This window comes from Gymnoscopelus braueri, assembly GCF_963280865.1.
Source record: "Gymnoscopelus braueri genome assembly, chromosome: 21".
Taxonomy (NCBI): Eukaryota; Metazoa; Chordata; class Actinopteri; order Myctophiformes; family Myctophidae; genus Gymnoscopelus; species Gymnoscopelus braueri.
Window position 1 is genome coordinate 20,097,976 of NC_137623.1, and position 25,837 is coordinate 20,123,812.

Sequence of the window (25,837 nt, forward strand, 5' to 3'; positions counted from 1 at the left end):
CTATCAATGGAGCTCTCCTCAATTTCCCACATTGGAAAGGAAGATTCAAATGACCTGGGCTTAACCCAAGTCACATCAGCAATGTAGACTCAACAGTGTTATGTTATTTTGACTCTATAGTTACAATTTGGTGAGGGAAGTTAAATCAGTTTCGAGGACAGGACAACTTGTAACTCATATTTATGTGAATATTACATACTGTAAGTGTTTTTTGAAGTCCAAGTTTCCTTTCTCGATTACAATCAGTTTCAGTTGTTAACTAATTCTTAACTCAATTGTGTGGGATGACCACAGTAGAATAATACCAAATAATGCATTTTCACAGACAAACCTATAATTCAATGCTGTGCATTACCAAATACATAAATCACATACCCGTTGCAGTGAAATATGAATTCACAAATTGGTGCAACCGAACTGGAGTCATACCCAATGTCTAATGAAATCGTAGAGACATGGGGATGAATTCATTGCCACCCTTTAATTGATTCATTGTAATTTGCCATTTTCATGGCATAGAATAGATTAAAGAGGATGTTTGATTTTAGGACTGGTCAAATCCAGCAATGTGGGAGCAAATTCTGCTGTTTCAAGACAATTGGCATTTGAGAGGAAGTGTGATATCATTTTGAGAAGTTTCTGAAGAAGAATTAGTTTTTTTAGCTCTTACTGTATATACTGTACTTACTAAAACATTTACAATAAATTATGTTGATTATAAATATAGACAATTAAGGTGTATAGCACAAAATAGCATTACATCACAAGTTGTCAAATTATAATGTTAACATTCTCAGGGATATATTTGCTCATTTACACTTCAATGTGAAATCTAGTGAGACATTAATGAAGCTTGTTGGTTGTCTCCGCCAGGCCGAAACGCATGGCCGAGACTATGTTTTGTACCCCGTCCGTCCGTCCGTCCGTCCGTCCGTCCGTCCGTCCGTCCGTCCGTCCGTCCGTGTGTGGTTCTGTCTGTGGACAGCTAATACGGCACCGTTGGCTTGATCACAGCGAAACTGTGCACACACACTCCCTGGATGCCAGAGCAGAACCTCTGCCCCAAAATCATAGCGCCACCAGGAGGCCGACTTATGTAAAACATTTCTTTTTATATTACTCTGTCAGATTTTATCTAAATTTCACGCAAATTGGTACACATGATCTCATAGTCATGTGATCAAGACGGATCTGTGTGTTTAATTTTTCATATTTCATCCTGATTGGCTAAGATTGACATCTAAAGTTTGCAGTTTTGAACAAAATACTGCAAATCACGAACGCAGTGTCCGATTGAGGTGAAACTTTGCACGCACATTCGCACTACGTTGAGGAACAAATGCCACCCTTTTAACATTGGCCAGTTATAGCGCCACCAGCAGGCCAATTTTTGCAATCAAACGTATTGCTATTACACAAATCGGTACACATGATCTCTATTAATCATGTCATCAAGGCGGACCTGTCCGATTTTTTAAATATTTCATCCTGATCTACTACCTGGCCTGGCGGAGACCTGTGCTCCGAGGAGCACATTTTTCTAGTTTGTATTGGTATTAGCATGTGCCTTCCTCCTCTTTTTTTCTTTCCTTACCTTCCTTTTTTGTTTCAATAGTGCCTTTGATAGTCCAGGATGCCATATAGAACTGCCCGGCAGCAACAAAATACAGCTGATATAGGTGTGTGTATAATTTACAGTGCTGTTTCCATTGCCCTGTCTTGACACCCTCTGAATCATAAGCCTGCAAGACATCTGCAGCGTGACATGGTGTCAGCAGCATGGCTGTTGTTTTGAGCTGCATGTTGAGAGCTGCTTTTATGTGCTTGAGAGAAGACTGCAGAAATCCACGTGTTTATATGGATGAGGCAGGTCAAAGTGGAAATCCTGGACTTGAATGTTTATTCTGAATTTGACAGAGGGCTTCTCTATCAACTCTGACTCTGGAGTTGTGTCCAGTGGGATGAGTTGTTAGTTATGTTTATAGTATTATGTAAATCAATCGTGTGAGCCGTTTGGATGTGGCCTTGATACACATATTGTATAATTGAAGCATTCACTTTAATGTAGTACATAGATAGTAAATCAATGCAGTCTATGAAATTGGATAGCTCTTTTACGAATGTGTGCATGTGCTTGAATATACAGTATTCTGAAAACTATTATACAGTATCATTGATATACTATACAAACCAACACACACGCACACACGCACACGCGCACACACACACACACACACACACACACACACACACACACACACACACACACACACACACACACACACACACACACACACACACACACACACACACACACACACACACACAGTGCTTGTATACCATTTTGTGTACAGCTATCAAGCAAGCCTATATTTATCTTTGATAAATATATGTAATGTTGTCAGTGCTTGATGTCTGTGCTGTTTTGAATGTATTGTACAGCATACTGACTCTGACTCTGTATTACTGTATGTACATATGACCAGCCATCATGGGTGTAGTGTGTAATAAATATATTACTTTGGAATTTCATTAGTAGTACTTTTTTTTTAAAGTAATAGTAATTACACAAGCAAATAAACATGAATTAAAATGATTTAACTTAATGTTTAAAGGTTAAGGTCTTCTCTGACAGCTGGGGATGGAAATTCTGCTCTCAGAGCATGGACAGTGACATTATTCAGAGGAACTTTGCTATGAGCGTGTCCTTATTAGTTCATGTCTGTGCTTGCCGTTTTATAACCCTGTTATTTTTCCACATTTGTTTTTCCTGCAAAATGACAGCCAGGTCAATAGATAACAGACATACCTAATATGTCCGGTGGTTGATAGTAAAGTATGGTAATGAAATTCATACAGGCTCTCTTCTCTTGTACTTAAAATATCTTCTTTATGTCTGTCCAATCTGCAGTATAGACAGCTATATTTGGAGCCGCTGTGTCTTCAAATGGAACTCTACAAGTGAGCAGAATAGCAAGGAATGTAGTCATCCTATGTTTGTTTTGCCCCATAAACTCTGTATATTTCATTTGAAGTCAACACCATGTCACAGTGGCTGACTCAGAATGCAAGTCCATATAGAAGCAGTGGCGGAAAGTAACTAAGTACATTTACTCAAGTATGAGGGATTTTTACTTTAGGGGAGTACTTCCCATTTTCAATAATTGTACTTCTACGCCACAATACATCTCAAAGGCAAATATTGTACGTTTACTCCACTATAATTATTTGAAAACTTTAGTTACTATTTACTTTGTAGATTTTGATTATTATTACAAAACCACTTCAGACCTATGGTATATTTATACTTTGACCATTTGAAGCTCAGCTTGTAGAGCTGCTATTTTTATACATTTTATACAAAACTTGTGAAATGGGACATTCTGCCTAATGAGTACTATTACTTTTGGTACTTTAAGTATATTTTGATGCCAATACTTTTGCACTTTTACTCAAGTAAATTTTGAATAACGAACTTGTACTTAAACAGAGTATTTCTACAATAGGTTATTGATACTTTTACTTAAGTAAAAAATGTGAGTACTTCTTCCATCACTGTAGAAGAGCCTTTTGCACTTTCTGGATATTGCAGAAAGACTGTGTGTCAGGGGAGCCCTCCAGAGGAAATGAAACGGTACTGGAGTCCGGAAGAATGATCTGTATGGGGGAAAGCATATAGCTCAATGGGGAAGCCAATAGACGTGTCTGGGAGAGAGGACACAAGCTGTTAGGGTGGGAATTCAAAGAGATAGGCCTATGCAGTTTTTCACCATTCGCATTAAGAGCCATGTTTTTAGGAAGCGGCAGTAGATTTAGTGACATTAATATAAAACCCATGTCTAACCTTATGTCTAACCACATGTAGGCTACTTGCTGCTAATTCCATGGGCCAAGATCCCAAATTTAACAACTCTGTACCATCTGGGTGGGCAAATTATGGTTGTGATTTTTTTTATTCCTTTACATTCCCTGCATTATGTTTTTATATGATCGACCTTGCTGACTGGTAGCTTGTTAGTGTTTTCACCTCTTAAAGTGATGCACTGCTGTCATTCAAAAACAGGAAAGCGCCTTCCCTGGAAAACATATTTATTTTATTCTGATTGGGTTGGTCCTCAGGGCTTCTTCCAGGAGGTGAACCTATGTTGTATGTTTGCCCTTTAGCCAGAGGAGGAAGCCTTTCCAGGCAAGCCTCATCAATGATTTATAGACAAGCATGTGCTGCTGCAATGTACTTTCTGCCTTCTATCACATCAGCTACTGACCCTTCCACAATAACACAAGACTCCACATAGAGGTCCGGCCTCATCCCTACATCTTGACATCATTTCCCTAGAATGGAAAGTAGATTGCAAATGGTGTGAAACTCTCCCATCCTGATTTCCGGGGGATGCATGATACTCTCTTCTTCCAACTAGAACAGGGGTCTTCAAAATTTTCAGACCAAGGACCCTTTAGCTGAAAGAGACACAGCCATGTGCTGCATTGCTCATTGCACGCGATACCAGTACCATGGCTTCCGCCCAAAGATTTTTCAGGAGCACGTGCACGCATGCGCATTGATCAAAAACAACCCTTATGTTCACACCGCAACAAAGTTTACAAAAGCTGCCGACTGCCGAGTGTCACACAGCGTGAATTAACATAGGAATGAGCCTGGATGCATATCGGTCCATTGTGTGACCTGCTAAATCCTGTAGTGTGTTCATTGTTCAGCGACGTGAGTGTGACGTCATTAACATAGTGTACCACCAAAGATAAAATCACCAATGCAACACATGGACACAGCCCTGGGTAGTGTATATCTGTCTCTGTCTGTCATTTAGTAAAAAAAAAAAGGCATGGGTTTCCGAGGCTAGTCATTTAGTGTCTCCATGAATTGAATACGTGAGGAGTCGTGAGTGTCGGACCCCAATTGAAACAAGCCAGTGGCTTTTCAATCCTATTTACCTTGTATTTTGAACTGTACTTCCATGTGCTTTTTTTCTGCAAACTTCTAAATAAAGTATTCAATCAATCAATCAATCAAAAAAGTGGGTAGGCAACCTGGTCTGGCGGAGATCTGCGCTCAGAGAAGCGCACTTTTGCCACTGTGAGGATACCACTCCGGTAGATGGCGCTAATGCAACGATTATGGATGCCAACCAGCCATAAAGGTCCAAATGAACAAGTGGAGGCGCAGAGCGTCATGTGACTGCCGCGATGACGTCAGTCCAAAGTTGCTCTTCCGGGTGTATTATTCTAGGTGGTTTCACTTGACACAGAGCTAAGTAGCTACAGGATTCGTTTTTTCCATAAATAAACAACTTTCTTAAAGAAATGAACCGTATCTTTGGTCGAGGGACGCCTAAGGCTCCACCGCCCAACCTCACTGACTGCATAGGAAGTGTAAGTGGTTCTTCTTTTTGTCCACATGAAGAAGGTAAACAAAGAGCTCTTTCTGGTCATTGTTTGTGGGTCGATGCTAGAGAGAGAGCTACACGACATAGCTGACACGACAAGACGCACAAACCAGACTGATAACGTTTAATTTAATGTTTTAATTGATGTGTCATGGTCAGATGAGGTTGCTATACTATTAGCTATGCTATTAGGCCAGTTAGAATGCAAAAGGACGACGTTAGCTAGATACTCTTTCTCCCTGAAGTCTTGTTTAGTTACGTAATTGGCGTTATTAAGTGAACAAGAGATGACTCTGACTGTGTGTCAAATATGAAATGTTTAGTCACTTTGTCTGCCCAGGCCAGGGCATGGTTCAGCAGCATTATGTCGTTTTTGGCAGTGGTGTAAAGTAACCAAGTACATTTACTCAAGTGCTGTACTGAGTACAATTATGAGGTACTTTTACTTTACTGGAGTATTTCCAATTTTCGATAGGCCTACTCCATAGATATCAGGGGAAAATATTGTACTTTTTACTCCACTACAATTATTTGACAACTTCAGTTATTACCGGTAGTTAATTACTTTGTAGATTTTGATTATCATTACAAAACAAAACATACATTATACATTGATGCTTTTTTTTTTTACTGAAGTAAAACACATTGTGAGTTTCCACCACTGGCCCAGGGCATGATTCAGCAGAATTATATAGTTTTTGGAAAGAGATGAACTAAAGTAGGAATTTTAGCTTTTTACGTAGATTTGGCTGAGATGGAAGGGAGAGTTTGTGTTGGTCACCTTCCTTCACAGTGAATGAAGAATCCAACAATGAAGAGAATACTTGATGAATTGAAGAAAATCGGTTTATGAACTCAAACACAGCTCAGCCTCTGACAGTATAATGTGTCTTGTATCCATGCAGTCCATGTTCTCGTAATAACCAGTTTGACAGGTTTGAAGGGAGTAACTACAGTAGCTTGAACCTTGACAAAAAAAATTATCAGCACATTTTTCATGGCCGTGATGACTCATCCCTGGTGGTTTAGTGGTTATGATTTGTTGCTCACATTTTTCTATATGGTATTTTTTATTGTATTTTTTACTGACCGAACTGTAAGAGGCGTAGGATTATTTATTATCAAACAGCAGCTGTGTGCCTTCACTATTAAAATGACTGGAAACTCAAACCACCAACTGCTGTCCTATCTGGCTCTTAGACAGAAGAGGACATGACATGTGTTAAAAAACATTTCAAACACTTCCAAGATTTTTCAAAAATAGCAGATGTACAAGCTCACAGCATGGCACTAGATCTGCTATTTTTGAGAACCACTGTTCTCAAAACCACTTCTAAATCCTAAGTTTTCTGAAAAACATATATTGCTATTACAGTATATAGCAAAAATCTAAAATCTTTTCCGGTTTTTAACAGGTTAAATGGGGGGGGACATTTCCGCCCACCCATCACTTGTTTTAACCAACCAAAATGTAAATCCTGCCACGGCGCAACTAGTTATAAACATACTGTTTGGTAATTTTGGGGCACATGATGTTGATGCTAAAGACCTAATTTATATAACAAAGACATAATATATATCTTATTCTGTTTCAAGGTGGACTCTCGAGCTGAGTCCGTTGACAAGAAGATTGCCAGACTAGATGTTGAACTGGTGAAGTATAAGGATCAGATGAAGAAGATGAGAGATGGACCTTCAAAGGTGAGCTTTTTCATGTTCCATTATTGTGACATATAGTTTTGCATTAAGAACATTAGTTACACAACACCAGTGGTGGAAAGTAACTAAGTACATTTACTCAAGTACTGTACTTAAGTAAAATGTTGAGGTATTTTTGCTTTACTTGAGTATTTACAATGTTCAATACTTTTACTTCTACTCCACTACAAGTAACTAGTTATTTTGTAGATTTTGATTATTATTTCAAAACGCATATTAACCACTTCAATCCTATACTGTGTACTGTATATATATTCAGGCTATTTGAAAATAGCCGATCTACAAGCTCACAATGTGTCGCGAAGACATTGTGAGCTTGTAGATCTGCTATTTTCAAAAGACCTTTATACATTTTGAAAACTTGAAATGGGTCATTTCTGCATAATCAGTACGTATACTTTGGTATTTTAAGTATATTTTGATGCCAATACTTTTGTACTTTGATTCAAGTACATTTTTAATACAGGACGTTTACTTGTAACAGAGTAAATCTACATTGCTGTTTTGATACTTTTACTTAAGTAAAACATGTGAGTACTTCTTCCATCACTGGAAATGTGGTGCCGTGTATTCAATCCGTTTTTGTTTTCTATTAGAACATGGTCAAGCAGAAGGCGATGCGAGTTCTGAAGCAGAAGAGAGCGTAAGTAGAGGTGTACCGATACCATTTTTCCCTTTCTGATACCTTCAACTTGTGTACCGCTCGATACCAGCATTTTAGGCAATGTCGGCAGCTTTTCCGATATTGGTATCGGTATCGGAACAACTCTAAATGTAGGTTGTTTTAAACTTGGTGCAGAACGGCAGAAGTCATCAGGCTGCCATTTGACATACAGTGAATGTTAATGGTAAACTATACATTAACCCTCTAAGCAGGGAATGTTATTCCCTCTAAATCCTAAACTGTACTGAAATTGTAAACTTTAGGAATCAAATTGAAACATTTTAAAAATGTGCCCAAAATGGAGAGACCAGGGTTAATGTGATTAAGAATAAACTTAACTGTATATCGATCTCGTCTCCCTCCCAGGTATGAGGGCCAGAGAGATAACCTCATGCAGCAGTCCTTTAACATGGAACAACAAAACTACACTATCCAGACTCTCAAAGACACTAAAACCACAGTAAGGGACATGATGTGACATTCTGCAACTACAGTATGAATACTTTGTCTGGGACGCTAGCAAAACGTTTGGTTTCTTAAGTTAAGTGTGCTTTTCTTTTAGGTTGACGCCATGAAGATTGGTGCCAAAGAAATGAAGAAAGCCTACAAGAACGTGAAGATTGACCAGATCGAGGTATTATTCTAATTAACGATATTATTCTACTAGGGGTAGCCATAGTTGAATGGGTAGAGAGACCGTTTGGGAAACAGAAGGTCCCGGATCTATCTGTCGAAGTGCCCCTGAGCAAGACCGGTAACCCTTAAGTGCTCCCTGGCCGCTGTATTAATAGTGCCCACTGCTCCTAATAGTTAAGCTGGGTAAATGCAGAGAACAGATTCCACTTTTTTTTTTTATATATACGCCGAGGGAATGGACCATATCGTTACATTATTATTAGCCTACAGATTTCTTTCTATTGCACTGATATCTGGCCATCAACATATCTTAGTAATCATGTTGTGATACTTTATATGAATTTATATGAATGAACACAACAAACATTCACACTCCAAACCTTCAAAACACGATTCAGCCTCAACTATTTCCATAGTTTATTTTCTTAAAAATCAGAAAATTTTAATGGCCACATTTCAATGTCCACTGCCAGTGACCTTCTCACAAGACAAACGGATCCCCTGAAACAAACATGGTATCAAAGTGTTTCTTTTTTTGTTTGAATATTCAGGATCTTCAGGACCAGCTGGAGGACATGATGGAAGATGCAAACGAGGTGCAGGAGGCGATGAGCAGAAGCTACGGCACGCCTGAGATCGATGAAGATGACCTGGAAGCGGGTCAGTAACTTACACATATTATTTGTTTGTTTATTGCACTGAAAATGGATAGTTTCAGAACTCAGTAGATGTTTGCTTGTGTCCACAGAGCTTGATGCCTTGGGAGATGAACTGCTGCTGGATGAGGACAGCTCCTACCTGGATGAGGCCTCTTCAGCTCCCTCCATCCCAGAGGGCCTGCCCAGTGACAAGACTACCAACAGGGTAAGACTAACTTTAGTTTTGCCAGACAAATTGGCTCCAAGACCATATTAGTCTAACCTGGATAGCACACGTCAGAGTAACGCTTTTGTTTTAATCACATACTGTATTTTTCAGGCCCCTTTACGGTCCGATTCCTTAATGGGTCCTTTTAACGATTGCTATAGGTGGTTCCAAATGGACCCTTACAGGTCTGTAACTCTGTTCAAATGGAACCAAATGGATCCTTACGGGTCTGTTTGGTTCCATTTGTACACTCTTAGAGTAATGGTGGTCCTTGAAATTTAAATAGTTTGAGAACCACCGGTAGCGGTATTCAAATTGTATAGCAGACTTGAAGTCCACATACCAGCTCTGACAGTGTGATAAAACTAGTTCCGGGAACCGATTATGGTCACTCAAAGTTGGGTCCGGATCCCAAACCTACTGCAGTGACCTATTCCCCCTGAGTCAATTACATTTATGATCTTAGCTTATAGACCCCTTAACAGATGACGTCACACTGGTTGCAAGCGATAAGAACCAGTATTGCGCGCACAGGTCTGGCACTGAGGGTGCGTTCGGAAATTGTGCACCGGAGCACACTCGCCTATTAGTTTGTATTGACCAGTGCGCTCATTGCTGTAATTCCGAACGCACCCTATGTTGGGAATTGATTGCATGAAACAATCACCTGTGTGTTCAGTCTCAATGTTGGTAAACAAATAATTGGTCTATACTTTTTTTTCTTATTTTTTGATTTTTATATCATTTTACACAGTTCTCATTCTGAACATTGGTTTATTGTATGTTTCAGGATGGCGTTCTGGTGGATGAATTCGGCCTGCCACAGATTCCTGCAACCTAAGACTTACAGCAAGTGGCAACGCTGATGTTTTACTGCAACCTAAGAGTTACAGCCAGTGGTTACACACTGCTGTTTTATATGTATCATAGGCTTTTTTTGTATTTATGCAACGGACACTCCCCAGCGTCAGGTGGTGACAGCATTGAAATGTCTTATCAAAGCAGCTTCAGGTTAGTTAATGGTAAAGCATGGCATGGAGCACACTCCATAGTATATATAATGGTTAAGGATAGTCTTTTCTATGAATAAATGCCTTTCCTCTCTTGAGGTGATTCTTGGAATTTGGAGTGACTAACGACTTTCTACTGCAGCATGGTGTTCCCAGCACAATAAATTATATTTTCTGAAATCAAGTCATGATATGTATATAAAATCATTTATTACACAGTACTGTGTACAAGTGTGTAATCAAACTATCACAATCCTTAGATAATGATAATTAGCAGAAAAAATAAATACTGTATAGATTATAAAGTACAGTTTTGCAAAAGAAAGATACAGAAATAACGGCTGCATAATTCTTGTTATGCACGTTGTCACCAGCTCAGCCTGTAACTGTGTGGAAAGATCTTTTTATGCAGATATTCTACGATGTCCGTCTTGCTTTGTAGTTTCTCAAATTCAAAGAAGGGTATCTAAAAGAAAAAGGAATCAATCATTTTAATGTCAGTTAGGAATGTATGCTGCCAGCCATAAAACTAAATATACAAAACAGTTATTATAGTCAGACACCTAAGAGCAAAATGTATAGTAAGGTATATAAGACTTTTATATAACACTAAACAGTATTTTCCCTGATTGGCTATTTTGCATATATCACAGAATAGCCTGTCAGAAAAAAACAATTGTGTCCAAAATGATAAACAAGGGTTGGTATGCTTTTGTGTGTAAACAACCCAGCTCTTGTGCTGGATAATCCACAATATTGTCCAAGTATGGGAGGGGTGAGCAGATTTTTCTTTGAGCTGGTAGACGTATAGGGGCCACTAATGCCAGGAATGGATTCTGGTCCCACTCTCGAGTGCTCACGCCTCTGGTGGAGTAATAAGTGCATTCATTTCAGGGCTCCCAGGCGAGCTATTAACTAGGCACTCCATTTTTAAATGGTCATTCTCAGCAGCAGAGGCTCTGAATCAGAAGCAAATAGCTGACGTTTCAAACAGGTAAACAGAGGCAGGTCTGTTTTGCCTAGACCTCTACACTGAATTATTGCAACACTTTGCTTTTGTCCATCTCCATTTGTCCATCTCCATTTGTCATGTAACTGGAGGGGTCTGGGTCCATTTAAAGTGATGACGGTGCTTCAACAAAATGTGAGCAGCTCAGTGAGGGGAGCCTGAAATTTTAGTAATTTAGAGTCGGGCTTGATTTTGACGATGCGTGTTGGGGAAAACGTGACAAATGTGTGCATATTGGTCATTAGCATTGATGAAACCATACAGCACATTATCTTTTAGGCCTTGTGACTATCAAAATACATCACAATGTAGCTTCAAATAAAATGGAGAATAACTGTAAGCTATGTATAACACAAATGCAGTGAAAGGGACTCATTAGCCTGTCACCTGAACAACTTCATATCCCAGAAGTCTTAGATGTCGTTGCTTGATGGCCTCTTTTCCCAGCAGCTGCCTTGTGTTGGTAGTGAACCTCCTTTGTCCATCAATGCAAACTGCTATCCTGCAATGATGAACCAAATGATTAAACCATAGATATATAAACAAAGATACCTCATTGGCTGCCGCCGTTCATTGGAGCGATGCGTCATCGCAGCCGCCATAATTTGAGTGGAAGCCGTGCCTCCTAGGAGAGTCTCTTTGGTGTTTCGCCCAGGCTGACAGGGTTTTGAGGTTAGGTTTTGGCATAATTTCTGTGAGGTTAGTTAAGGTTTAGACGCAATCAAGGTGAAACACCAAAGAAAGTGGGAGTCCCCGTGCCTCCTACTGCATGCAAAATGTTCATACCGTCAGCAATTTTTTTAAAGTAAAAGAAAAAAGTGCTCAAGAGCCGAGATACAGCCTTTTTCAGTATTAAGTTAAACAAGAAGTGAATGGAGCAGCAAATCTTCGGATCACGATATCTTGGGTTCTGAACATTCTTTTCCAAAAACTCGTTCTTGGCACTGATGGCATTCAGAAAAAACTTGGGATAACTTGTTTTTGGCACTCACTGAGAGTTAAAGATATTAAGCGCGATAATCAAAAGTATGCTTAAAACTCTTAAAATTACACTTTTGTTTAACAACTTGCACCCCAGCATTCATATCCTGGGGGAACATTGGGCAAAAATAGCAGATCTACAAGCGTGCAACACAAGATTTTCAATAAAGATATCTTAAGACCATCAGTGCTACATTGTGACGCCTGTGTGGGTAGTTTTTTACTACCCACTAGTGATGTGCGGGTCAGGTTTTTTCATGACCCGCCCCGGAACCCAACCCGCGAACCCATATATATATCTATGGCTCAACCCGCTCCGCGGTGGGGAAAAAAATATAATCATCATCATAATAGCTCAGATTTATATAGCGCTCTTTTAAGTACCCAAAGTCGCTTTAAATGTCTACAGTAGCACAACATTGTCCTGGGCTAAATAAACAAGCATGTTGTTCAAAATAGTATTTTTTTTTTTTGTGTGAGAGCGGCTGACCCGCTCACCCGCAGCCCGCATAATTGCCTCTGAAATCCTGACTCGACCACCCGCGCCGCGGGTTGACCCGCGAGTTACGGGTCGGCCCGCTCATCACTACTACCCACACAGTCTAGTCTATTTGATTTCCTTAACTCCTTGCTTTTAAATCCAATGTTTAGTTTTTTTTCTTTTATTGCTGCATTTCAACTCAAATTGATTCTCCAATTCTAAATAAGCGACTTTGTATTGATATTCACTTTGACAGCACAAAAAGAATCATCCATACTAATTTCACAGCTGTATATTAAAAAAACCCTGTCAAGTAACAATGATTCACACCTCTTGTAGACCTCTTCACCATAACTGGCGGGCTGGACAAATCCTTCTTCATCAAGCTTTATTTCCACATCTGAAACAAACAAAACAAAAAAAGAATAGTTAGGCAAAGTAACAAAAAGGGGACTTAAGTAGCACTAAGCCGCACTCTGTACTTTTTTTATGACTAAATATAAAATTTTAAGCATTGCGCAGGAAACCGGGTTCAAATCCAGGGTAAAGAGGAAAGTTACATAGTACTTGGGTTTTCTTTTTCCTCCTTTTTTTTTATCTTCACCTATAAAGACATGCCTAAAATCAGGACACCATGGTTAAAGTGCTTAAATTGATTATTTAGTTTGTTACCTATTGTGTAGCAGTATGGGGTGAGAACTTTAGATGCAAAGTATGACCGGGCCCCCAGCAGGTGTACCAGTCCATTTTTCACACGGTGGTACAAATGTACGTCCACTGGAGTCTCCAGCGAGCGCCCGAGCAGGAGAAAAGACTTGACCCGGTACTTAGGAAGGAGTCTAGGACCCTGTAGGGAATTGGATGTCACAGGAGTACATCTGCGTCATGTTTCACTACTGACCATCTCAGATTTCACAAAATAATTTAAATTTTGTATTTTATAACATTACAAATCTTTTTTTTTCCCACAGTACAATGAAATATGTAATGCTGGAGAATAACTTAAAGATGTGATATCATTTGTAATGTATTAATTTCTTGTGGTATTATTACATCATAGAAGGGACACTCCAGTTTCACAGTCATGTAGAGTTGGGTCAGCTGAGCCAGGTTGATGCGGTCAATTCCTGTACCCTGTTCTAGAACCAAAAGACAGAAAGAGAAACATTTCAGACTTTGGTTTTGTTATTCAACTTCATCAGAATCAACTTTATTGTCACATCACAGATTTACAGGTGTAAAATAATGGGTGAAATTTGTTTTTGTGCAAGCGCCATCATTTTTGTTATTTCCATAAAAAGAGAAAGGGAAGAAGAAGAGGGGTGGGGCAGGGGGAGAGTTCATATTCACGATGTAGGTGAATTGTGCAAACAGAACGGAGTCAACCATAACGTTTAAAATGGTTGGTGTTTAGGCATTAAGTTATAGATAGTTAAGTCTAGGTATGATTAAGGTCAGGGTAAGGATCTGGGTGGGGCTGTTAGCAAATGAGATTGCATGACCTCAAACTCCCGAATTCTGAGCTTGTAGAAATCGGGTACCAATTCAGGAGCCAATCAGGCATTTGTTAACCCATTAAAACTGGGAAAGCATCTGTGTCATTTTAGATTTTAGTGTTGGCTATACAAAATTAAAATAAAAAGCTTAAGCTTGTACATATCTGCTATTTTTGAAAAATCTTCAAAGTGTGCGAACTAATGATTTGTAGAATCGGCCTCAGGTCTTACTATTGACAAGCTTTACCTTGCAGCTGTTGAAGGAAGTAACCACTGAAAACCTTGGAAACAAAATTGACTGGGAATCTCTCCACCAAGATGCAGGAGTGGAGCAGATTGAGCAGCGTCCGGGGTTGGAAGTGAGAGAAGCGTGTGCGCAGATTGGCCTCGACCTTCCCGAACACCTGGCCAGCGTTGGGGGGCAGGTAGCCCAGCTTCCCAAACGGTATGATCTGCCTGGCCAGCTGGCTGGTGGTGTAGTCGTCCGCTCGATACACAAAGCTCTCGGCCACGGCGTCGAACACGGGCACAGACAGGATGTTCCTCTGCCCAAAGTATTGCATCACCTTGGTGACAGTCTCGGGGTGAGAAGTGAATGCCATCTTGGGTACGTGCCTCTCCATAGCTGCTACGAAGTAAGAATCACTATGACCAAAGTGCATCAGCGCCCCGAGCACTACCGTCAGCTCCTCGTCACTGAAGTGGGGCACGTGTCTTACGGCCTGCTTGCACAGATTAATCACCAAGGGCATAGCCTGAGTCTGGTCCAAGACCACCAGAGCGTCGAGCAGCCCGCTAACAGCAGCAGGGTCCATACTGGAGGTGACCAACAGAGCGTGGGCGTTCATGGCATTGAGAAGGTTCTGATAGTGTCCACATTCACCCAACCCGCCCTGCAGCAATCTGTAGACTGCGACGAGGTCGGCCAGGCTCCACTCCGCAGGCTTCCGTTTCTGTACCTGCTCCATCACCTGCACCAGCATCCCACAGCCAGGGCCCTCCAGAGCCAGCATAGCCTGCCCCAAAGTGCATAGCTGCCCCACACTCATCTGCCTCTTGTCCAGTCTTTCCTGGCTCTCGGACACCAGCCGCACCATCAGGGTGCTCCAGGGATCCAGGTAGAGACGTGTGCACGCCAACAGGGCCGACACCACCCCTTCGTCCGTCAGGCGCCCAGAGTCCTGCTCCAGCTGGAAGCACAGGGTCCTGATGGTGTCATGCTCAAGCACCGTGGGGTTCTTCAGTGAACTGCTAGCCTGCTCCAGGTCAGCCACACGATGCAGCGCCGCGGCTCCCATGGTATCAGACAGGATCTCCACCGTGCGCATCAGCCTGAGAACCTGTCGGGAAGAAGAGCAGTTACCCAGTCGTTCCCGAAACGCCAGCTCTTCCGTGTCCGTCGGCCGATGGAGCAAGGTCAAACGGAACCGAAGTGCAGGATCCCGGTGGAGTCCGACAGAACCGGTGGTGAGGAAGGACGGTTCCCTAACGATGGTGGACAGTCCCATAATCCCACAGTTAGGCTGGAGCTTGAGGCAGCCATGTCTCTGGATAGTCCAAAGGCACTTCTGTTCAACACTTTTTCTGGCACTCCGGCGTCCTGAAATGCACCTCAGTCCAAAGGCAAGATAAACATGAGCAGCACCAGCCTGCCCGAGCAGCTGGAGTCTCTGGGACAACTTTAAAGCCATGGCTCGGGTCCAGAACTCGGCATACCCACCAGCAGACCTACGTATAAAAAAAAAATGTAATACACAAAATAATCTAGACAGGTTTGCAAATAACTTCCCAAAGCATTTCTTTCAATCCTCAAATACTAAATATGAAGGTGTGTAGGAGACAGATACATGTCAGATACATGACAGATACATGTTGATGATGACTCGAGTAGACTCTTGCACTTTATTAGCCATGGTTCACATGACGCTCGTCTGTCACAAGCGTCATGGCGCTACTTGCTCCTGGTTTTTGAAGATTTTACATTTACAACCAGTACATCTACATAAACGTTCAGATTTCAAATGTAAAGTGCTTACCCAAAAGCCACGGATCTAACAAGTTAAAGCGCCCGGGTCTAAGTATCCGTATCTTCCGTATTCTTCAATGAAAAGCATTTTAATCCAATCGGCGGCCATTATATTTTTTATAATGTATCAGAGTGCAATACACCGCCCAACCAATAGGGGCGCGTACTTGCAAGCATATGGAGAAACTTCGGAGAAAATGAACACCGATCGGATAAAAAAGCTTTTTATTGAACAATACGGAAGATTCGGGTACTTAGACCCGGGCGCTTTAACTTGTAACATCCGTGGCCATGGGGTAAGCACTTTATATTTGAAATCTTAACATTTATGCAGATGTACTGGTTGTAAATGTAAATCTTTCAAAAAACAGGAACAAGTAGCGCAATGACTGTCAGTTATGTATGTTTCAGGGCTAGCACTAAGTAACTGAACTGACAGACCACCCTTTCAGGATGTTGCCAACCAACACTCTTGTCTTTTAGTTAAGTATACTACACCACATGTAGCACATTGTAATAAGTAGAACACTGAAACGATTTAGTAACTCATACTGCTTTATATTTTTGCCCTTGCCTAAAACGTAGAACAGTTGGCGTTCTAGCTGGCAAACAAGTCAGTGCTGCTAGTTCCACGAAAACAAGCTGCCTTTTGATTGATCACAAAACGTTACAAAGACAAGACCACTGAAATGTCTGCTTAATGGATATAAATTAACAACATACCCGGTCTTCTGTAGGATTGACGGTCACAGCGACGCTCATAACAGAGATGCCACCATCTTTGATTACAAAACCAACGTGGTTCCGTAACGTAATGTGGAATAATGACCTACGATTGGTTGATGTGATGCCAGGCTGCGCCAATAGCAGGGCCGCGAACAGGAAAGGGTTTATCCTTGACTAACCTCGCTCCACAATCCTCGACCGCTAGATGGCGACATCTCTCATGTAAAGGCACCTTTAATAATTCCCTGCTTATATTATACAGTATAGTCAACTGCATTTGTCAACCTCAGTGTTGTAATCTTCATCAGTTGTTACTTTCCCTCCAAAATTCAAAGAACAGACAGACTGTTCCAGTTTAAATAGCATAAATCATTATAGGAAACTTTAATGGTTCCAATTGTGATCATAAACTCAGGGTTCCTACACATTTTCCATTTTTTCCATTTTTTTAATTCCATACCTTTCCAGACAAATTTACAGAATTCTTAATCGATTTGTCACACCATATTTGACATCTGAGTACAAGTACAAAATAGAACTAAAGTCCACTGACTTTGCTTCATTGACTGTTTATAAAACATAACTTGTAGTTGTTGTCAGCACTGTTTACCAAAAATAAGTCAACTAAACTGAAACAGTCCTACCTATACTCATTATTTCACCTTAATAGATAGATAAAATAATATTGTTCTCCCTATGAATGTAATCAATTTTATAAATAAGAACGGAAAATGGGCCAATAAATATATGTTCGCACCGTCTGTGCAGCCTCATTTATTCACTGTGTCCATGGACATGACGATGAGTGCAGCCATTAAATTATGGTTTCCTTCATCACTGCATAAATGTTTAGACAAGCTTTTGTCACAATTACATAGTTATTTGTGATTTGCTATATATGCAATTCAGAGATATTACCGCATTTTCTTTAAAATAATTTGGTGGTAGATGTGTGTATTTGGTCAAGTTAGTCCAGACTATTAACATATATGTCAATAATCTTATTTTTCTATACTTTTTTCTTATTTCCATACTTGTGTTGGAACCCTGTAGACTGTAAAAGAAATAGTCATGCGCATCAATACTCAAAATTATGTGGCGTTGTCATCCTGTAAATACCACTCCCAAAAGGACAGGAATGTTGTGCATAACTGTTGATATTATATTGGTGTTCATAAACTGTAGATACATTCATTCATTGATAAGATTGTAGATACATGAATTCATATATTCACTCTTGACAACTGTAGACTACATATACATGTACAATATATGCATTGTTGGTAGACTACACCCTGTTGTGTTGCTGATGTTCAATTTACCAACAAGTATGTAGTCTACCAACAGTGCATACAGTATATTGATATATTCACTATTGATAGTCTACTGTGTGGGGGGAGAGACTGTACACTCAAGACACATTGCAGCCAATATGTCCCCCTGGGATCAAGAAATGTGTACTCACATAGCACAAGACATGTGTATAATCTTATCTTTCTAGGGACTAGGTGATACAATTTTAATGTTCGCCATATGCAACTGAACTTACTTTGCCAGAAAAAAAAGTACCTAATTCAAATGGTCTTTACTTTATGTACTTGCAGTACTGTACATTTACCAAGATCCAATTTAATGTGTAAGGTTTGTCAGTAATCCCTTAAAACAATTTACCCATTCACATCTACCTTTTCTCCCTAGACAAAAATGACGTGGCTGTTGCTCACTTTGTTCAAGTCAGGGCATGCAGAGTATAATGAGGCATTGGTGGAGAAGGAATTTGCAAAGACAAGACTATTATGACTAGAGGGGATAAAGATACCATCAGCTTTTTCAGCTTCATAAAACCAAATGACAGGATGATGTAATGATTTCAATGGTCATTTATGCAGGACAGAGAAGATTTGCAAAGTACAACTTTATTATAGGGCTTTATTTTTTCAAAAAGTTTATATTATAAAATGTAAAAACTCAGCTAAACCAGATCATTTGAATAGCGAAAATGCTTTTATCTCTCAGAGTTGTGCCTCCAGTGTTTACATCTTTGCATGACAAAACAGTAGACTGATAAGCAAACTAACAACCCTTAGAAATGTCTCCATTACAGATGTGCAAACCAGGCAATGCTGGAATTTCACTACAGATATGGTTCATAATAGTTACTGGATTTGGCTGGTTTAATAATTGGGTTTATATAAGAGTTGAGAAATGCAGCAAAAATGATCTGGGTGAAGGGCAGGGTAGAAACTACTATGTCTGGTATGGCTTTTTTAATCGTCCTTGTCCTTGGCACCGTGCTTTAGGATGCGTGTGAACTCCACATAGTTGAAGTTGGCCTTCTTGTCGATGGGAGCCTCCCTGAACAGCTCGTCCACGTCTTCATCTGTAAACCGGTCGCCCATTGTTGTGAGCAGCTCCCTGAGGTAATCCTCCTGGATGGCACCTGAGGCAGAAGACGGACCAAAATAAGATAAGGATTTCAAGAATGCACTAGTTTAGAGCTCTGTTTCCTAAACACAATAAGTAGAATTGTGTTTAGCTATTATCATATCATTCTAAACCTATGTTCTTGCTGTTCTACAGCCAACCACTTGTAGAAATTACATATCTGAGACCATTAGGGTTTTATGGAAGATGCTTCTGAACATGCAGTCTACTGCTAGATTGACCACTTCAAATACTCTGTAATCTTAAAATAACGAATAACCGAAAATAGCCTATATGCAAGCTCACAACGTTGCGCTGCGACACGTTGTGAGCTTGTAGAACGGCTATTTTTGGTATGCGACATGATTCCATAGAAGACTTCTATGCAGGGGTGCAATGCTCACTGGACGGCCTTGCACGCCGTGCCGGAACCTATTTGACCAGGAGCATACGCAGGCACACGCATAGATTTAAAACTACTTTAAATTCGCACCTCAAAGTTTTCAAAGGCTCCCGACTCACACCTATCGAATTAACATAGGAATAAGCCTAGATGCAATAGATATCAATTGTCCATTGTGTGACTTGCAGTGTAGGTGTTAAGCGACGTGCGCGTCACGTCATTGAAATAGAGTGCAAGAACATACCAAATGAGCATTGCATGCCTGCTTCTATGACATCCAAATGACTGAAATCAGTCATGGGGACTGAGTACTTTAATCCATGCAGTATCCACAAGACCAGTAGGATGATGGCAAGAAAATAAAAATAAAAATACAGCCAGTCCATTAACACCCTTTCCCTGTGAAACAGGTTTGTGTAAAAGCTAAATATTTGCCTTGTGGGTCTCATGACTAACAGTTGTTCCCTACCCTAATCTTTAAAATAAATGACTGCAAAAGGTCATGTTAGATATTGTGATGGAAGTCCAAGTGAACATACAAATGTACTACACCGTCACCAACTAGAATTCATATCGATCAACCTTTGCAGGTAGACGTAATAGTATGACTATGGAAAAAGACGTACCTGTTCCCTCTTCATCGAAGCAAGCAAATGCATTTCTAATCACATCCTCAGGGTCTGTGCCATTGAGTTTCTCTCCAAACATGGTGAGGAACATGGTAAAGTTGATGGGCCCGGGAGCTTCGGTCATCATGGCCTCCAGGTAATCATCACTTGGATTTTTCCCTGTGAAAAAAAGAGGACAGTGTTAGCACTGTAATGCAATAAAATCCTTGAGGAAAGTCTGATTACACAGAAAGACACATAAATAACAATGATTAAAGGAAATAGCAAACATTCTTATAGCAATAGCCAAATAGGAGCCAAGGAGGATTTGTTCTAAACCAAACAAGGATCCGGGTTTTGTTAAGGATCCGATCTTAACAAAACCTGTTTATAGTAATAGAGCCTCCAAGTGTTACACCAAAATAAGTGTTACACCACCAAAATAAAACTGGAGACAAGTAACCACTTAAGCCCTATTTTACATGTAATTTTCACCTTATTACATGGCCAAAATAGGAACGCCTAAGAGGTTAAAACATGCACAAAAGAAAACGCATTAAGCAGGAACCCAATTAAAGTTAATCTTCATAAGATGAAAATGACACCAACGTTGAAAACCGGTCATTTTGATATGATCAAATTAATCGATCTTTGATATTATCAAACAAAACAAAAAGAGCCAATTCATCTCAGATGGTTTCAGAGACAGTGTATATAAGCTAGGGCGGTCCGATTTGCCATGAGCAAGCTTAAGGCAATTGGTTCCAAAATAGCCGTTGTCCGATATATTTTCGGTAAATTGCCCAGCCCCAATACAAGCGCCCACTCACCCAATGAGGCAAGCATGTCATGAAGGTCCTCTTTGTCAACAAAGCCATCCCGGTTCTGGTCAATCATGTTGAAGGCCTCCTTGAACTCCTGGATCTGAGACTGGTCAAACATGGCGAAGACATTGGAGGTGGCGCGCTGGGGGCGCTTCTTGGTGGTCTTTCCCTTCGCCCTTTTGCTAGACATGTTGATAGTTTTTGTACCTGTATGAGTAAATAACACATGAACAAATCAACATGGTGCATCCGGCTTTGTTGAGTGTCTACACACAAACACAATTGACCCGTGGTTCAGGGGAGGGAAGCTAGGAGGGGAGGGTGATAATTGTCACTGCATGTATTCCTACGGGCTGGGCGCGGCACCGGTCAGCAGGAAGTGTTGGGCAGGAGGAGTAGGACATCCTCCCAGGCCAGTCAGTAGGATACAACAGCAGTGACAAGTACAGAAAAGTGTGTGGGGAGGAAAAAAGTGTAAAAAAAAGGCTCAGAATGCAAAGACAAAATCCATTTTCTGCAATAACACACTACAGCTTTTAGAGTGTCCCTGGCAAAACTACCAATGGGTAGAATTTTGAGGGAATGTTTGTCCTGTGTATGTAGATTTGGTAGTTTTGGAACAGTAATCCATGTAATATTAGTTCAGGCACAGTCCGTTTTTTAAATAATGTCTTAAACTGCCTTCTCTAACCAACCACTGATGGCTGTCCAGTGTCCGCCACTTATATGTCATAATAATATTGCTGTCTTGAGTCTTGTGCAGGTTTATATTGCAGTCTTTTTTGTGGTGCTATAATATCGTCGTTATGGTTTTTATTCTGCTATTTTGGACCCTGTTTAAATGTTATTGTTCTGTTATTTTATTGTAGAAAGGCAAGCTTATATAAAGTGAAGTCTTGAAGAGAAGTCTGCATAAGATAAGACCATAAGAGTGTGGATGTCCTAAGTCATGACATCATATTATTTAGTACTAGATAACATCGTCCTTAGCCATGATGAAGGCTCTCATCCTCCCCCACTCAGGCCTGACCTAATAAAGTCATCAATACGACATAAGAATCTGAAGAGACAGAGTTAACGAGGACATAAGTCAACATAGAGTAATGCATCCAGACAAAATAAGGTTTGGTCAGTCATGCACATGTCTGTGGTTAAGGCGGGGGAGTCTAATAACTGTGAGGCTGCGATTCCCTTGTGTGGTGTCCTTCATTCACGGTGCTATAAATGGAAGTGTACAGCTCTCTCTAGTTGGGTCGAAGGAGAATTACTGATGTGAGGACAAATGCCCTTATCAGGCGACTAGGTCTGGTACCCATCCTCGTTTCCTTCCCTACCTGACAGCAGAGGTTGGCTGGCTCAGTGCTGTAGAACAGTGGTTCTTTAACCTTTTCAGGCTGCGACCCCTGAAAATAATCATATTTGAACTGGGGACCCCCCACCCTGATAGCCACATGGACTAGGAGTTGAGGCATTACAATTTGTCTGACTCGGTTCCACAGATAAATAGTGAAAATAGCCCATCTACAAGCTCACAACGCCTCGCAACTATTTTCACAATGTTTTCCTCTTTCTTATATTAATTGACAATTTGACCAATGTTTTTTTTTATATAGTATAGTTTGTTGATTCCTTCTGATGCAGTAATTGACTTTTTATTTTCGTTGAGGAATTAAAAAAAAATTGTCTTAAAAGTCCTTAAATTGTCACTTCACTGTCATCTGAGGACCTTCCCTCCCTCCCACCCCAAAAAAAGAAAATCATATGGGGAACCCCCGGGGGTCCCGACCCACAGGTTGAGAACCGAACAGATGTGTCTCTTCACCATTTGGTAAACACACACACACACACACACACACACACACACACACACACACACACACACACACACACACACACACACACACACACACACACACACACACACACACACACACACACACACACACACACACACACAAGAACTTTATGCTCAGTCTAGGGTAAGCTTGATTTATTTGATGTTAATGGGTTTCTCACAGAACCCGTTTAGCAAACAAGGAGTACAGTAAAGTTACAGACTGATGGTATCCCTCAAACCAACAGCACCAGTGCCTCATGATGGAAGGGAATAATATTCTAAAGAAAACGGAAAGTTACGATCAAAAGTAAATCGGCGTTTAAAAAAGATGATATTAATAATAAATTCAGGTCCAGGCACTAAGAGGTCAGGATAGGTTTTGAAGTAAAAAAAAGGCCTTTGAATCAAATGTTGGGTGATGGAGGCCTGGTTTAGACTGCGTAGATCAGTTAGCCAGTAACTAATAATATTAATATCCAATGTATTCAACCTCAAGTCTAGATGAGTCTGTCAAACTCGCCTTCACTCAGTTACACACGAAGAATTCATATTTATAAAATGGCCGACTAGAACTAAAAATAGTATTAGAACGAGAGGTTTAGCCAAAATATCTCATTAGCTGGCTGGCTGGCTAACTGTTAGCAGTGATAAACGCGTTTAAACATTCCAACGTAGTATCTTATACTTTAACATTATTTGGGAAATCCCAACACATGCGTGTTCGAGTGACTTTAACACACACGACAATACAACTATGGAAACACAAGATAATATATAGTAATATAAAACGATGGTCTTCTTACCTGACAAGACGAATAAAAAAACAGACAGACAGCTGTTGTACCCTGATGCTACTGTTCTTCAACCACTCCCTGACTTCCTGGTTATACCCAGCGTTGCCAGACATTGCGAGAGAAATAAGCAACCAGGTCTATGAAAACAAGCCTATGTATGAATGCATTTGATATTTGAAAATAGCAGATCTACAAGCTCACGACTCGTCGCACCGAGAGTGAAACATTTTGAATATTTTTTTGAAACATTTTAACAACAGAAATCTGGTATGGGTCCACCAAGATTTCAAACTAGCGAGAGTAACCCCTCTTTACAAAAAAAGGAAGCAAATTAGACCCCGGCAACTACAGCGCTATTTCTATTCTTAGTTCTATCTCGAAGGTTATGGAAAAAAATGTTTATGAACAAGTTGAAAATGATCTTGCTGGAAAAAAAAACTAATGTAGGCATTCCAATCTGGCTTCAGAACATCCCATTCCACTGACACATGCCTGCCCTACTCTATTTGAAAGGCCACATCAAACATCAGGTGGACCTCCAAAAGGCATTTGACATGGCATTGAGAACAGGTGGTGGAGGTGAAGCTGTGAAAGGCCTACTAGGGCCTTTACTGTTCCTAATGTAAACAACACAACATCAGCTTTTGACTACAATTTCTTCTTATTCGCGGACAGTGTTGGAATAGTTACTACAACATAGTAATATGTTACTTATTACATATTACTTGTTTAAAAAGTAATGTAGTTACTTTACTTATTACTCCCTGCCAAAAGTAACTAGTTACTTATTACTTAGTTACTTTTTTTTTTCTCGCCCCCAGTAATTGCATCCTTTCTCCCCAAAAGTCTGACTTTGCATTTTCAACATTAGCAGTTGTTTTTTTTCTCTTTTCTGCAGCCTACATTGTAAAATCCTCATTGTTGATTTAACTCTGAAAAGTGTTCTGTACACATGACGGGTCCATTTGGTTCTATTTGTACACTCATTTCAATTATATTAACACTAAGACTTTTACTGTGTATGAATTCATAACTTACAGACTAAATGAAAACCATTTGACTATGAATTGAATACTAAGAACCTCAATGGAAACAAGACCGCAAGGACTTTTTTGGAAGTATTTTAAATGTATTTCATGTATTTTTTGCCTAAAAAAATATTCAAATTCAAACACCTGGGCTCAAACAGATAATGACTCATCATGAGACACAATCTTTGAACAACTTCTTTCAAACTTTCAAAAAGTAATAAATTACTTTTTGAAAAAAAGTAAAGGTAATAATATTACTCAAAACGTGAAAGTAATTAGTTACGTTACTAGTTACTGGGAAAAAGTAATAATATTACTTTAAGTTACATACTTTAGTTACTTTCCAACACTGTTCGCGGATGCCTCGGCTCTACTGGTCTCTAACCAGGACAAATAGCTGGTCGAAAAAACCCTTAGCTCTGAACTCTGTAAAATCTGCACCTGGCTCGCTGATAACAAACTATCATTACACCTGGGCAAAATGGAATCCATTCTCTTTGTGTCCAAAATAAACCCCTGCAAGGCCGATGGCTTCACAGTAAAAGTAGGTGACAATGTGAGAAAGAAAAGAGGAAATTGCCTGCTACCTGGGTTGTATTTTATAGGCAAATCTTTCCAGTGAAAACATGGCAGCTAAAGTAATCACAAATCAATCAATCAATATGGAGGGTCCCTGGCACAAAATATTGTACAAAATAGGGTTAAGAAACAAGCCCAAAAAAACACAATTTACAATCAACTTTACAGAAAAACAAGCCCAAAGTCGCTTATAGTAAGCAGACATGGCAACACTAATGTTTATGCTGTTTGTTCCGGACAGGAAACCCTAGAAGAAACCAACTGACACAAAGAGAGGGGTGTCACGGAATACATAAACTATTGTTAGTTGCAAATTAACA

General features: G+C 40.2%; 3 protein-coding genes across 3 annotated transcripts; 1 reads left to right on the plus strand and 2 right to left on the minus strand.

Annotated features, from left to right (window-relative positions):
* Positions 1 to 5,224: 5,224 nt before the first annotated feature.
* chmp5b (charged multivesicular body protein 5b) lies at positions 5,225 to 10,482 on the plus strand. The gene is made up of 8 exons (XM_080417824.1): positions 5,225 to 5,388; positions 6,999 to 7,103; positions 7,718 to 7,764; positions 8,152 to 8,245; positions 8,348 to 8,419; positions 8,973 to 9,081; positions 9,170 to 9,285; positions 10,079 to 10,482. The coding sequence occupies exons 1-8, from the start codon at positions 5,320 to 5,322 to the stop codon at positions 10,127 to 10,129; spliced, it is 663 nt and encodes a 220-aa protein (XP_080273950.1). The 5' UTR covers positions 5,225 to 5,319; the 3' UTR covers positions 10,130 to 10,482.
* Positions 10,483 to 10,489: 7 nt separating this feature from the next.
* Positions 10,490 to 17,066, minus strand: fastkd3 (FAST kinase domains 3). The gene is made up of 7 exons (XM_080417823.1): positions 17,015 to 17,066; positions 14,513 to 15,993; positions 13,823 to 13,908; positions 13,442 to 13,616; positions 13,100 to 13,169; positions 11,695 to 11,809; positions 10,490 to 10,764 (listed from the first exon to the last, which is right to left on the minus strand). Exons 2-7 carry the CDS (start codon positions 15,954 to 15,956, stop codon positions 10,666 to 10,668), a joined length of 1,989 nt encoding a protein of 662 aa, XP_080273949.1. The 5' UTR covers positions 15,957 to 15,993; positions 17,015 to 17,066; the 3' UTR covers positions 10,490 to 10,665.
* A 1,863-nt stretch (positions 17,067 to 18,929) lies between these two features.
* Positions 18,930 to 24,013, minus strand: myl12.1 (myosin, light chain 12-1). Its single transcript, XM_080417963.1, has 4 exons — positions 23,917 to 24,013; positions 21,283 to 21,483; positions 20,471 to 20,632; positions 18,930 to 19,457 (listed from the first exon to the last, which is right to left on the minus strand). Exons 2-4 carry the CDS (start codon positions 21,464 to 21,466, stop codon positions 19,285 to 19,287), a joined length of 519 nt encoding a protein of 172 aa, XP_080274089.1. The 5' UTR covers positions 21,467 to 21,483; positions 23,917 to 24,013; the 3' UTR covers positions 18,930 to 19,284.
* Between the last annotated feature and the right edge of the window lie 1,824 nt (positions 24,014 to 25,837).